This window comes from Pygoscelis adeliae, unplaced genomic scaffold (genome assembly GCF_000699105.1).
Source record: "Pygoscelis adeliae isolate BGI_AS28 unplaced genomic scaffold, ASM69910v1 Scaffold361, whole genome shotgun sequence".
NCBI lineage: Eukaryota > Metazoa > Chordata > Aves > Sphenisciformes > Spheniscidae > Pygoscelis > Pygoscelis adeliae.
In genome coordinates this window covers 373,536-388,928 of record NW_008824187.1, presented here as the reverse complement: position 1 = coordinate 388,928, position 15,393 = coordinate 373,536, and the positions used below count along the sequence as shown (strand labels likewise).

Genomic DNA, 15,393 nt, shown 5'->3' with positions numbered 1-15,393 from the left:
CTGCTGAAAAATAGAAACAAACGTGAGAGAAACAAAAGGTGCTGTTGGAGTGACTTAGTGCTCTGGTTTATTTTGACAGGCTTGCAAGACAATCCTTGGGTATGCGACTGCAGTCTGTATGAAATGGTCCATTTCCTAAATTTCCAGTCTCCTAACATAGCATTCATTGAGCCCAGGCTGAAATGCTTCACCCCCCGGAGCCTTGCAGGAGTCTTCTTCAGCCAAGTCGAGCTAAGGAAGTGTCAAAGCCCCGTCGTACATACGTCCGTAGCCAAAGTAAAGACCATCCTGGGCAGCACCGTGCTACTGCGATGTGGGACAACGGGGGTGCCCATTCCTGAGCTCAGCTGGAGAAGGGCTGACGGTGCTCAACTAAACGGCACAGGTGGGTTTGGTTTAAGCTTTTCTCGTACACATGGACTGAGTGAGGGAGACCGGCACCTTTATTTTCTACAGACTGTACACCCAATGGAAGCTTCTATGACAAAAGATCCTTCCTACGGATAAAAGACCCAAAAAAAGAAAGTGGTGCAAAAATAAGATTCACTATAATTCACAATAGTATCGTGTGTAATTCACTGTAGCATTGTGATTTTCTATAGGCTATGAAATAACTTACATGTTGATGTAAATATCATCAGATAAATGTATACCATCATGCGTAAAAAGTTGGTTTTGCTTTGTTTCGTAACAATTGTGGTGGTGGTGAGACGCGTTGAGGGGTTTTCTGCTCAAACCTGTTGGAGCTGAAGAAATGAAAGATGTCCAGTTGCAGCAAGAGGCTTTTTTAGGTTAGTTATTTAGTTATTCAGCCACTGGAAAGGCTTCCCACTGAATTATTTTATGGGTCTTTGAGAGTAATGATGAGCTACTATGAATCAGTTAGTAAACATCTCCGGCAGAGAGATGTCTGACATGAATTCAACTGGGATTCAAATCTGCTGTGGCAAGGAAAGAAAAGATTGCAAACATGCAACATTACTGATATGTTAAAAGAGAAAAGAGCCACTAAACTGCTGAAGGATACACTACTTCAGTGACAATGCTTCCAAGAAACGGTTCATTTCTGATGGATTGACGAGGTCTCTTGGAAAAATGCTCTATGGGAGAAATGCTGACCAGGTCCCTCTTCCGTGCTCACCCCTCTTGTGGGGGAAGCCTTCAAACGACCACTGTTTTTGTGACCGATCATGTTTCCATTTCCATTCACAGGAATGATTGGGCCCCAAATTGCAGTGTTGGCCCCTTAATGTGTGGGGAATGTAGGGAAGAAACCTTTGCTGCATTCAAGGCAGTCGTCCTTAGCTTTTTGCCCTAGAGGTTTTAGACCGGGACCTGAACCTTCATCCCTCCAACCTCCCCTGAATGCTACTGTCTCCCAGGCCTGGCCCTGACTTTCATAGAGGGTCTAAACTCAGCAGATAGATTGCTAAGTATGGGGTCTGATCTTCAGAGGGTTACTGGGCTCCTCAATGCACAGAAATAGGGAAGAGAGCATTTTTCTTTCACGGCAGTAGAGCCACTTGTAATAAATATCCTTTTTTTGGGATCTGCACGTGTCATTGCTCTGTTGTGCATGATGTGCAGGATGTAGCAGAGCTGCTCCTCATAATGATAATGTCTACCCATTGTGCTGCGAACATCCCTCCTACGCTTGAAAGAGAACCACAACAAAAAATAAAACGGAGAATGCTTTCCTGAAAGCGTATGTTGAGTTTACTTTGAGCTGCAACTGAGAATGATGTATTTTGTGCCCCATTAAATCAGACTTTAGCACCTTTCAATAAAAAGTTGGCTGAAAATATACATTATTTCTCAGCAATGGCAGCTTCTGTGCCAATGCTATAATATGACTGTTTGAAATGTTGGTGTTCTGAATAGAAAGGGGTGAGAAACAGCCCTCAGTCTGTATGTATGGGGAAGTGCCTTAGGAAGACCGGTAGCTTTATGATTTTTAATATAACCGTTCAGTAAATCATTAAACCGAAAAAGTAACTTCTGCTGCCATTGTATTTCACTGCCATTGGAACGTGCCCTGGTTGCCAAGGCTGGATCCTGACCCCGCGAGGGCTTGGGAGAAGTTTGCGTCCTGTCTTACCTTTGCCTTTGAGACATCTCCCTGGCTTACCTGTCAGTGAGAAAGGGCAGAGATAGTACGTGCTCATCCTAAGGAGGCTGGTTAAATAGTGAAGAGGGAGCTCTGCCCTTCCGCATGATCCCAGCTCTTTTTTTCTGCGCAGATAGAAAAAGGCAAAAAAAGCTAGTTTTAGCCTCCTGGTAAACCAAGTGAGAAAATCAACACTCAGCTGTGTACATATCGTTCAGTGGTAAGCGATCAGCTGTCCCTGTGTTTGGCTCAGTATAAAAACCTGCACTAACTTAGCAGTAAAAGGGATATTATTCTTCAGCTATTTTTTTCTCCATATACTCTCGACTAGTCCATACATGGTTTTTAGAAGAAAATCTCCACTGTTTGTATTTTCTGTGACTCAGAGAACTGCATCTAATGTTCAACTAGGTCGTGTTACCCCCTACTCCTTCCACTCTTTTAAGTATTGTACCTACATAAGAGCTTTTAAGCTTTTTTTTTTTTTTAATGGAAGAACCTTTCCTGCTTTTTTTTCAAATTGTACGGCAACTGGGAGGAAATAGGCTCAACTGCTTCACATATATTCGGTCTGAAGCACTGTAAATCCCAACATAACCTAATTTTAGTGTTAATGTCCTTTTCTTGGATTTACTTTGATTTTGTAATGATCTTGGTGCCAAAAAGAAATGATGATTCTACTGCATCGAGCAGACATTTGGCAGATTGGATCTTAATATTCTACAAAACCTGTTATTAATTCTATTGATTATTGCCTATTTATTTTACATTTTTCCTTCCTTGCAGTTCACCAAGAGATTTCCAGTGATGGGATGAGCTGGTCTATTCTTGGCCTGCCTGTAGTCTCTTATCTCGACTCTGGAGAGTACATCTGTAAAGCAAAGAACTTTCTGGGGGCGACAGAGGCCTTCATATCTCTCATCATCACGGACTCAGAAAGCACGGATAGCCCCGACTCCAACGCCAAAGGCCCGTGGAGCGGGAAGGTGAGCGGGATGGAAGCAGCTGCCTACAATGACAAGCTGGTGGCAAGGTACGTTATCACCACCTCCACCGTGCCTACCCTGGGAGCTGGAGTGGGCACCGGAGAGGGCCTCCTCCTCCCAGATGTGGCACAAGATAGCAACCCCAGAAACCTGCTGGTGAGCCCGCCTACCGGCCAGCAGGAGCCGGAGCGAATCGTGAGGTCCGTCAGGGTGATAGGAGGCACCGACCAGGGTATCACCCTGGCCTGGAAGGCGCCTCTGGCAAAGAACACGACAGTGTTTAGTGTCCTCTATGCCGTCTTTGGGGAGAGAGACATGCGGCGGATCAACGTGGAGCCAGGGAAGACCAAGGTCACCATTTATGGGCTGCTGCCAAAGACCAAATACATCGTGTGTGTCTGTGTGAAAGGGCTGATCCCCAAGAAGGAGCAATGCATCATATTTTCCACAGACGAAGTTGCCAGCGCAGGAGGGACCCAGAAGCTCATCAACGTGGTTGTCATCAGCGTGGCCTGTGTCATTGCTGTTCCTCTGACGCTGGTGGTCTGCTGTGGAGCACTGAAAAGGCGCTGCAAAAAATGCTTTGCGCGGAAACCCAAGGAAATTCAGGAGTCCTATGTCACCTTTGAAAGCCTGTCTCCTGGGGCCAAGGCGAAAGGCGTGGAAGGAGAATACTTGACTAGACATACCCCCGATGAGTCAAACAGGCTGCTGTCTGCCCGATCCAGCGTGGACTCAGAAGCAATACCAAAGATAGAGGGGCAACCTAACGAATACTTTTGCTGATAGTAACTAGGCTGATTGTCGGCTTGCGAGGTGGAAAGCACGTGGCTGTATATACGACTCTCTGCTCCAGCATTGCCGGCCACCCTGTCAATGCTTCTGTCGCTGACATGTTCTGGAGGAGGATGTAAGAGGCTAGACGGTGCCCAAGCTTTACAGAAACATGTTGCTCATCCCACTTGGGATTTGCTGTTTTGTACCCGGTCAAAAGCTTCTGTGATAATGGCCTCATTCTCCTGGACCACTTTTATTTTTGTAAAATGAAGCGTGCACACTGAGTGTGAGGACATTAAGCAACATTTCTGAGCGCGCTCTGCTTGGTGTTGTTTAGTACCTGCTCTGCAATATGCTAAGTATTTTATTCTCAGCTCTTTTGATGTTCTTTTGGTTGACAAACAGGGGAGTGTTTAGTGATTTTAATATAAATATCTATGAAGGTGAAGACTGAGAGTCTCACCTTTTACATCCCCCATGTTTGCATGAAACATGCAGCTTGATGCTTAATAGATCACTGAACGCAGATGTACAGCAACCCTTTCTAGCGTGTCCAACATGACAACAGCTCTATGCTCTGAATTCAGAGAAATGTGCAAAGGAAGTAGAAATCAAGAGACAAAACCCAATCCACTCCTAAGAATACATAATAGAGAGTGTTTTGTGATTGCATTTTGGCCCTAAACACTGTTCTTAAGATTTTCTTGAACAACAGTACCGCGCAGGCCTTTCGGTATCAGGCCTAGCTGGCATTTTCTAGCTGTGTTGTAATGAGTAGAGTATGTTTTATGTCATCTGTGCTAGTGAAAATCATACAATATCCTACTCTGCAAATTGTGCAAGGTGTTGTAATGCTTTGTAATCATGCTGAAAAACCTACATGAGACAGTTCTGCAAAAACCTCCCAGACCAGCCCCGTCATTGCTGCCGGCTCTCCTGACAAAACTGGTGGTGAAGACCAGAGGGCTCAGCCAGGCACTTGAGGTTTGGTCATGAAAACACCTTGCTCCGTGCAGAGCAGGGGTGTGTGATGCTGTGGGAGACCGCTGGCCAGGCACACATCAGCCAGACTTCCACCATGGCATCAGTGGTGGCAGAGGCTCAGTGCGGACTTTTGGGTTTCAAACATCTTACAAGTTCAAGAACCCTGAAAAAACCCCTGTCTAATATTAATCTAAATGTACTTTCGTAGCCAGGGTGAGCTAATCAGTTATTTAAGTCCTGCAGCTCCACTGGAATTTGGATCTGAGTGCTTATCACAAAGCACTTCCCAGCTGTATAATTTTCCACTCCAGTCCCTCATGTAGTAATACTGTATATAATGTTTTTCTCTTTGTAATAAATATTCTTCACGAAGAAAATTATATGTTCTGCCAAATGTTGAACGGGAGGGATCCAGCCAAGTTGAAATGATAACTGAGAAGGCTTGCTGAATTGTTTTGAACTGTGTATTTGTAAATTTATTGGAAGGATCTCCACTCACATTCTGGATGTGTATGTACAGTGTGGGTTAACAAAATTCACTGGTTGGAACGGAGCCCTGTATGGATTTTGCAAGTCCTCCTTGTACAGAAGCCTTTCAGTTATGTCAGATTACTTGGCCTGATGGAAAAAGCAAGTCATTTGATCTCAGCATAAATACTAGCAGCAGGGGATACATTACAATAGTTTCTGATAGGACTCCCTGTATTCCTTACATTAATGATAAAGAACTTCTCTTGTATTGGGAGAATTTGTCAATCCCTGTATAAAATAATGCATGCTACTTCTATCTCTGGACTGCATAGATTTTTAGGTTTACAGTTAACATTTTGCAAAATTATGTATTTTAATACAACAAATTAATTGATGATACATGTAGTATGTAACATCTATTATTTATACAGTTGCATTTCCCAGGATGATTTTTAGAGTCTCTCTCCAAGGTAGAACAAAAATATTCTTCCAGTAGCAGTTTTTGGGATGAGTTGCAAGGTTTGCTGTATTATTGAGCCTGATTCCTGCCCACATCTGCAGCCCTATCACTGGGCTGCGCAGAAATCAGCCTGACATGGCCCTGGATGGCTAAGCTAGCCCTGAAGGATCAAGACTATCCTAAAGCTCTCCTGCAGTGGAGCGGACCTACCGCCCAAGGACTTTCCTGTAAGTCAGGTCTGCAGGATCTGACTGGGAACGGGAGGTATTTACCTTTCGGCTGCCCGGAGGCATGAGCTGCGTAATTTGCCGCGTCCAGCCCTGGGAGAGGAGCAGCTCTCGCCCGCTCCGTTGGTGCATGCTCCGACACACGGTCTGTAAGTCGGGAATGGAAAAGGCACCGGCTGGGCCAGCGCCGTCGCTCTTTGCTTGCGGGGAGGGGAGGATGGAGAGGTCACACTGCCACATTCACTGCGGATGTGTTAAGTTTTACAGACTCTATTGGATATTTTTTTGCACTTTGAATAAATAGCGACCCCAAGTAGAACAAACGTGATTTTTCTTTTCTATTTCCTATGGGTATTCTCAGTGTCACATCGGTGAGGCATCACAGTTTAGCGCTCAACTGCTGCTGCTCCAAAACAAGCCTCTCTCTGTACTGCACTGGTGATTCACACAAGATAGGCAATAGAGAGAAACTTGTATGAGCTCTGTGTCGTCTGCTGTCGGTCAGAAGAGAAACCCTATACTTGCTAAACCGCCGGTGAAATTTCAAACCATTAAGTAAACTGATTTTCTGCTGAATGTGACTTTCAAGGCTCTTGTCGTGGTTTAACCCCAGCCGGCAACCGAGCCCCACCCAGCCGCTCGCTCACTCCCCCCCGTGGGATGGGGGAGAGAATCGGAAGGGTAAGAGCGAGAAAACTCGTGGGTTGAGATAAAGACAGTTTAATAGGGAAAGCAAAAGCCACGCACGCAAGCAAAGCAGAACAAGGCATTAATTCACTGCTTCCCATGGGCAGGCAGGTGTTCAGCCATCTCCAGGACAGCAGGGCTCCATCACGCCTAACGGTGACTTGGGGAGACAAACGCCATCGCTCCCAACGTCCCCCCTTCCTCCTCCTTCCCCCAGCTTTCTGTGCTGAGCATGACGCCATATGGTGTGGGATATCCCTTGGGTCAGTTGGGGTCAGCTGTCCCGGCCGTGTCCCCTCCCAGCTTCTTGTGCCCCCCCGGCCTGCTCGCTGGTGGGGTGGGGTGAGGAGCAGAAAAGGCCTTGACCCTGTGTCAGCCCTGCTCAGCAGTAACGAAAACATCCCTGTGTTGTCAACACTGTTCCCAGCCCAAATCCAAAACACAGCCCCGTACCAGCTACGGGGAAGAAAATTAACTCTGTCCCAGCCAAAACCAGCACAGCTTTGGGTCAGATTTTTAGTGGTATGAGGCATGTAAAGCGACAGGTAAATACCTCACTGGATTTTTTGTTGTTGTTGTTGTTTTAACCGAAGGGGTATTAGGCACCTAGTTTCAGCAGGGTTAGCTCAGGCAAGCTTCCCTCTCTGGTCATAAGGCATGTGAATGGAGCTGGCTCAGAGTTCAGGCAAGGAGAATATTCATCCCTGGAAACAATTTCTTACTCGGTTAAAGTCAATCCTTGGACAGACATGTGCTGTAAGAACCGAAACGAACACCTGAATATCCTTTGGAATTACTGCATTCGTAGCATTTTAAATATTTTTTTTTTGACACTTTGTTCTATTCGGCTTTCTTTTTCCTTGGAAAATGTTTCCTTGGAAAACATTTCCTCTATTAATAATCTCTTTGTGCCAGGTTTTGACCAATTTGTTGCTTTTTGGGGTCTATTTCAAATATTTTGGCACTGTCAAGCAATCTCTTACTTTGGAATCTCTTGGAGTACAATGTTCCCCGCTTTTACTATTAAACCATTTAAAAATTTCTTCTCAGGTGAGTGTTGGACCACTTCAGTAATACTTAGGAATACAGTACCTGTCCACCCGCGTTAGGCAGGAGGTTTGCACCGGCTGCCTGGGCTGAGCGCTTTGGAGAGCAGGACGAGCCACTCCTCAACGGGCACTTCATGTCACGTATAACAATGACAAGCTCCTCCTTCCACAGTATCTTTTTATACTTAGTCTGGAAATCAGATTAGTGTAAAATTGAAAAATTAAGGATAAGGATTAAAAAAGAAGGTAATCGTGTTTTAAAAATGAATCCAAATAGCGCTGAACTGTACTGAAAAATTGTTATTATTTCTTTTTCTCTGAAGGATCTGGAGAAAAGCAGCTATCAAAATGAGGGAACCGAGCAGAATATAAATGAAATAATGTGCCCAAAGTGATTAAAAAGGACTACTGCAAGTAGCTGAAGTGCAAGAAGAAATGTAAAAAAACCATGTTGAGGCTTTGAAATATGTTTTTCCAAACATCTTGAAGTGTCCAGATTATCTGATGAGTAGATCCAGACAAAGGCTAATACTGGCTCTGAATTATAAAGTCTCTGCAAATATTTTTAATGCCACAAATGCAAAATAATGTTCGGGCTGACAAACACCTTATTTCCACAATGTGACTTAAACATGTTGGAAGGTTAGAATTGCATTAAGTGTGGTCACTTTCACATTTATTTCTGTGTGCCCAGAAAGAATAGACTAAAAGATCTTTTTAAATGATTAAAAAATGTAGGACGCAAAAATGTGCATGTGCATAGATATATAAATTTGTGAAAAAAAAAATGAAGAACCCAAAAATGTCAAGAAGGACAGTAAAACATTTTTCAAGATATTTTAAAAAATTGAAGAATGACTTTGAAAGTATTCCAATGGTAAAATAAAATCTAAAGGTTAAAAAGCTCCTGAAGAAGCTGACATCAAAGTCCCTCAATGTCAGAGTGTTCTGGGAATGTCTGAAAAGTTTCAGGTCGTATTTAATCAACAGTCAGTGCTACAGTACTGCGGCTTAGCGGGAGCTTCACCAGCTTTAAAGTCCATGAACAGAAGACACCGATTGTTGCCCAAAACAGAGCAAAAGAATTACCCCCCATTTTCCTTTCCCATTGATCAAAATTAAAAAGAAAGAATTTTGCAATTGCCAGCAAAGTGATGAGAAACAAGTGTGTAGACCCCAGAGAGCAGGACCAGGAGCTTCTCAGAGGCAGCAGCGAGCCTCGGAGCGCGGCCCGTTTCCCAAGGGCCGGGGGCTGCTGGCGGTGACGTGGAGCTGCTGCGCCCGTAGTCGCACCCCACGGGAGCGTGCTGGCCCTTGGCTCCTGGTTTTGGCGTCGGAGACGGACTCTGCTCCTGCCCTGAGGTGCCCGGAGCAAGAGACGAAGCCTTTCCTTTCCTCCGGAGGGTGAAAGGAGGCGGGTGATGCCCCTTTGCCAGCTCTCTGTGGGACTTGCTGCGGTGGAGCTGGAGCTGTGGTGCCCCAGGGGACCCTGCCAGGGCCGTTGGGTTACTCAAAAAAATTGGGGAAAGACTGGCAAGTTTGTACAGCTGCTGTTGTTGTTGAAGGCGTGTGAAGGAAAAGTCTTATTTATCTCTTCTCACGTCACCCTCCTCTTGTTCAAAGCTGCTTTTTCAAGCCTGTACCATTTGGTGTTACGTGCACCGTATCCGAAATACCCAACTGCAGCCTTCACCCCGTATGTCCTCCCCAGCAGGGATTTCTAACGCGGAGAGCCCCGGCAGAGGGACTGTAACTGTAAAGCATCAGCCTGGACTTGATTTCTTACAGAGCTGTGCGTGCCCGTCGTTTCGAGACGGAGTTTGACTCCCTCGCCATTGCTGGGAGCACGCAGTGGGCATCCTTTCGGCGTTTGCTTTGGCAATCAGAGCAGTCTCTTAAACTCCACTTCCCATAGATTAGCAGACAATATCTCTATGGAGATTTATTTTGGCAGCTTGGGTTTTAGACAGCTTGTTCTGCATTTTGGCTTCGGCCAGGATGCCACATGACGTTAAAGAGCAGCCGAACTGAGTGGACATCTGCTGTCACAAAAGTGGCCATTAAATTTACAGGCAGGTATAAACTGGGCTGAATTAAAAAAGGCAACAAAATCCCACTCCAGTAGGGAACATAAACATAACGGCTGTGGCTAATGGTGTTTAGGGGATTTTTTTCCCCTTTACTCTTTTTTCCCTTCTTTTCTTTCCCTGCCTCTCTCTACCCTAGAGAGTGGGTAGACTCTCTACCCACTAATTTGTCTGATTTTGATAAGTAATTCACCACTGGTTTCTCAGGATAATACTGAACCTTCTGAGTACACCTGGGGTTTGGGAATATTTAGAGAAATGGCCTCTCAAGCAGCAAATAAATATCAGCCTGAAAACAGCCGGAGCATTGGCCCGTGGTACTGACTGACACCACTCTTTGAAAGGCCATTTTCCAGCCTCGTAGAAGATAGGTGGGACTGGGGGGAGAGCTCACGTGGGAGAAACAAAGCAACTGCAATTCATTTTTTTTTTTTTCTGTTAATCAACTCTTTTATTTCAATTAATTTATTTCTTTCTAACAGAGAAGCCTGGGTGAAATTTTACTTGCTGCATCCCAGCACATTGGGCATTATTCTGTACCTGTACTGTCCCCAGAGAAGTACGTGGGGGGCACACCACCAATTGTTTTTACTCCGTATATAAACCTGTTAATAAATAATGCTTTTCATGAAAGATTTTTTTGAAGACGTGACTTAGCTGCCACGTACTTTAAGACCCTCCCTGCGGGCCGTGGAGGCGGGCTGTGAAGGTGGCAAAGGAGGCTCCTTCCCTGAGAGCAAAGGAGGTTTTTTTGCAAGGTTGGGCCTTAGAAGAGGTGAATCCCTGCCGCTGGCCCGCCTGGTGCCGGAGACGACCAAACCGTCCCAACCCCGCGGCCTCGCCGGTGGCATGTGTGCAGCTCACAAGGCGAGTAGTTTTCCCTCACACTGATGGGCATCACCATCACCTTGTGAAGGCCTGGACAACGTGACTGGACAAGCCAATGACCTGGGTGGACTTCAGCCATTTCTCCCATCACGGGAAGGTGCCCCATCACCTCTAACGCTGAACACCATCAAGACGTTGGTTTTCTTCTGCCTCTGCTGAAAGCTTTTCTCTCCCAGACCCTGCAGCGCACACATGGGCAAACCCCAGGTTTGCTCCTGACTCCCAGCTATCTCCTAACTAACTGCGCTGTGTGTAGTTTACTACTGTTATTACCAAGTAATAATATCAGGCATTATAATAAAGTGTAAAAGTATAAAATATTCTAATAATAATTAATAATAATAATAACAACAACACTAATAATGATGTTTCATTAGGGAATCTTTCAATGGCAGGCTACAGAAGAGGACCAAAGGCACTGGTGAGCGTGGCATTTGTGTCCCCGGGGGCCGGTGCCAAGGCAGGGTGGGCGTGGGGTCCCCGAGGCCCTCTGCTTCGGCGGCTGAGGGATGAGCGGGAAGGACACATCCTCCCATCGCAGCTGCCGGTGTCGCTTCTGCAGCACTCCCGGTTTAGCCCGCCAGCCCCGGGGATGGGTGGCCCCTTCGCTGCTGAAGCTACGCTGAAAGTGCGTAAGGAGCCTCTGCCTCAGCTCACGGGGTCTGTGCTGGTGCCACTCTCACTGCAACAGCAACAGCTTCACCAAGAAATGTCCCCAGCGGCCACCACAGTCAGGTGGGGGATTTATAGCTGCTGCATCTGCCGTGCTACAGACCGGCAGCCTTTCTCCTTCACTCACGGCTTACTGACATGTTAAAATGTGGGGCAGCTGTTGAAATAGCAAGTGCTGCACCGTGGACAACTAAGGAACATTTCATTTAAAAAAAAAATAAAAATAAAAATCCCATACGCTCGTGGTTAGACGCTGGGCATAGCGAGGAACGGTAGCTCAACAGGCCCACTACTTGCGACCCGCTGCTTGTACACGGGAGGCAATCACAAAGCGCTGCAACAGTCCCCGGCGGTTTCCCCACCGGTTCGTTTTTGCTGTTTTGCCTTGAAATCAAAGCACCTTCCGATTTAAAAGCTGCAGAATCAATCCTACGTCTTCTGTAGGCTTACTGCGGCCGCACAATTGCACACGCCCCGACAGCCATGTATAGATCTAAGCCGTCACGCTATAAATATTCTTCTATCCTGGTCCCGTAGGTTAGAGGTTAAGTAGGTTCAGGCTAATCTTGATTTGTGACCCAGCTTCACACGTACCGGCAGTGAGGTTAAGCCCTTTTCTGGCGGCATGCTGCCTTCTGCGGGCTGTAATGAAGCCCATACACGCTAGATGGCCCCAGGAGAACGCAGCGCTGCTTGGAAATTATAACCGAAACCTGCTATTTTGGATTAAAAAAAGATAAATAAATATGGTTTCTCCCAATCTCTTCTCATTTAGACTGAGTTTTTCAAGGTGACCGAAAGGCAATGGGCACATGTCTTACGGGGAAGCCAGAGAACAGCACTGGAATTTTATATTTATGCAACAGAGATTAACTTCCAGCATACTCTTTTCTCAGAGAAGCCCACGGACTGGCTACAGCTATGTTACTGTTTTCATTACCACCGTGTAAGAATGGAGATAGTAGGGGGAAAAAAAGTTGTTTCAGAGGAAAAACAGCGCTGTACTTCTGTTTCCGTGACAGAACAACTAAGTTTGGGGAGTAGGTTTCGCGCTCACCATGTGCAATAGTACACCCTGCACAGGGCTGCGGGCAGGTTTTTGGGGCCCCATGGGTTGTGCAATACGGCACTGTGCGCTGACTAAATACAGCTGTGAAGTCCGGCCCTTACTGTGGTTTTCTGCCTTGATGAATGTCATTGAAATGTAGGAGATTGAGACAGACCCCTTGAAATCAAAAAGAAAAAAGTAAATAGGCCTGGTTAACTACTTGCAAGGGTTTGGGAACAGAAGTGGTTTTGGCTCCATCTTCATATTATCAACCAAATAAACATGTTTGTCAGAAACCCTGCAGGTAAAGAATAAATGCCAGGCGTGGTCCCAGGGGTGGTTTTTAGCACTTTGACACAGGCTATGAACCATACTACATGTTTTCTTTAGGGTTGGGTCCCCAGCAGGATTTATTTCTGCGTCAAGGAAGATTACCGCTAATAGGATTTGCTTCTTGGAGGCTGTTGGCATGTTTGGTGCAAACCCTGCACAGTGCTTTCTTAAAGCAGAATATGGACCCTATTTGTCATATTTTTCTTCTTCTTCTGGCCTTCCACAAGATAAACCCATCTGTTTCGTCTTGTGTCACGGGATGCTCTTGTTCTCAAGACAGCTTTGGAAGGTAAGAAAGCGACTTACCCTGGTCATAGCACCAGCGAAGCAGCTCGGAGAGTCCCACTATATATTTGCCGATGATGTGAGCACCAAACCCAAACAGATGGCCGCATGGTATGCCTCCTCTGATACTTGAATAGTACTAGCTTGAGCATAGAATGAGGTTTCTCTTGTTTCCCTGAGATATGTGGTTGCATACATAGCAATTTTTATGACTTAATTGTATCCTTTGTGGGAAAACGGGTGTAAAACCCAGGGAAGGACGGATGGCTTATGCATGCCCTGCACACAATACCTTACAATTATTCAAGTGCCTGTAGGCCTGTATAGGGAACTGGTTTGTTAGCCATGAACGTGGTGTGTGACCTGGAGAATTTTCTGGTTTCCTCCGTAGGAGTTTGCTCTGCATGTCTGCGCTGCTGAGGCAGATCCCTACAAACATCCCCCAGGACATCCGGAAAATTAGAATAGAAAATTCCCACCTAACAGAATTGCCTCGTGGGTCTTTTGAGAACATCAGTGCCTTGGAGTATCTCTGGCTCAATTTTAACAACATCACGGTGATGCACATCAAGAGCCTGGAATATCTGCCGGCTCTGAAGGAGCTGCGCTTGCAAGGGAACAAATTAGGTTCGGTGCCATGGACAGCATTCCAAGACACCCCGGCTCTGAAAATCCTGGATCTGAAGCACAACCGGCTGGATGTCCTTCCAGAACATGCACTCCGCTATCTCCCCAGCCTGACCTATTTAGATCTATCCTCAAATCAGCTTACCATCATATCCAAGGATGTCTTCTATAGCTGGCCCATCTACCAGAGAAGCCAGAGGGCGGAGGGGCAGATAGAAGCTATTTCCAACGCCGTCCTAGCCCTTCACGACAATCCCTGGATTTGTGACTGTCGGCTGCGGGGATTTGTCCAGTTTATTAAGTCAGTCGGCCCACCCATTATTCTGATGAATTCCTATTTAACTTGCTCAAGCCCAAAATTCAGGGCAGGGAAGTTTTTTCATGAAGTGGAGCTCAACAGCTGCAAGAAGCCGCTGACGACAGCCCTTGACACCAACCTGACGGTCCCGGTGGGGCTGAACGTCACTCTGACCTGCTTTGTGCAAGCCAGCCCTTCCCCGGCTGTCTGGTGGACCTATGCACTCAAACTTTTAAGGGCATTTAACGGTAAGCAAAGCTTTTTCTTCTTTTCTTGTTTATTAAAATTTTACATTCTGCTATTCTACTTACAAAGGTCTTTCTTAGGCCATCTGGTCACCACATCAGCTCTCAGCCCCTTTAGAGCATCACAGTTATTGTGGTGGCAATAATCCAAATAATCTTAATCATCCTGTGTGCCTAAGCACATCTGACTGGCATGAGAAGAGCTGCTTCATGCAGGATGTAAGTCAAAGATGAAAGGAGCACAGCCTCATTTTTACGCAATTATTTTATGTGTGGATTTTTAGTAGTAGCTCTTTCATCATGACACATGAAGTAGAACTATTTATATTTACACTATATATATTATATACTACATATATATGCACACACTCTATATAATTATATTTGTATGTACATGTGCATTTGTAGGAGCGCACATACACACACACACACACACATGCATGTATGTTTATATACTATTCCCGTAAGTTTTCTCAAGAAATACCCATACAAACCACAAAACCCCAGAGCCCCGTTGCCTGTGTGTGTCCAACAACACACAGGTCATTCTATAACCAAAACAGAGGTTGTCGTTCTCCATAAGCCTCACTAATTTATCTTCTTTATCGAGGACCTCATAATATGAGGCCTTTTCCTCTTCCTCCCCATCCAGCGCGGCTCTTACGTGCCCTCCCTTACATTTATTTTTACTGAGTCTTCAGTAGGACAAGTTGCTATTTTCATCAGGTAACCTAATAATGCATACATGCACCACACAGGTTATGTGTGTTCCTAAATAAGATAGCATTAGCCCTTAATTCCGGACTGATACTTGCTTTAGTTGCAGTTTTGTAGCAGCACTTGTGCACCTTGCCACAAGCACATGCTGAATTAATTACATACAGGCTTTTCCTGACCACAGCCACACGCCCCTGTTTGGGTAGTTGACAGGGTGTTTCATACTGTTCTTAAAACTGCGTCTCACTTCCAGCCCAACACTTCCTGGCTCCACACACCTCTTTTTGGCCCAAGCCTCTTGAGGCTGACATTTTTCCGCAGTCAATCCTAACGGAGGATGAAGCGCGTGTCCAAAATGCCTTCTGCACCTCAGTGGCTCTCCTGGGCTTGCCCTGACCTGAGCACGCTGATGGCAGATGGCACATGGGTGGCTTGGCCTCTGCCT

The 15,393-nt window shown here is 45.8% G+C and overlaps 2 protein-coding genes across 2 annotated transcripts in view; both read left to right on the top strand.

Annotated features, from left to right (window-relative positions):
* The window catches only part of LRIT1 (leucine-rich repeat, immunoglobulin-like and transmembrane domains 1), a 13,146-nt gene extending 9,267 nt beyond the window's left edge, over positions 1-3,879 (top strand). The window contains exons 4-5 of the mRNA XM_009334649.1: positions 80-385; positions 2,894-3,879. Of these exons, the coding sequence (XP_009332924.1) occupies positions 80-385; positions 2,894-3,879 (1,292 nt within the window). The remainder of the gene's footprint in view (positions 1-79; positions 386-2,893) is intronic.
* An 8,941-nt stretch (positions 3,880-12,820) lies between these two features.
* LRIT2 (leucine-rich repeat, immunoglobulin-like and transmembrane domains 2) overlaps positions 12,821-15,393 on the top strand; it is a 6,834-nt gene continuing 4,261 nt past the window's right edge. The window contains exons 1-2 of the mRNA XM_009334648.1: positions 12,821-13,065; positions 13,453-14,234. Of these exons, the coding sequence (XP_009332923.1) occupies positions 12,821-13,065; positions 13,453-14,234 (1,027 nt within the window). The remainder of the gene's footprint in view (positions 13,066-13,452; positions 14,235-15,393) is intronic.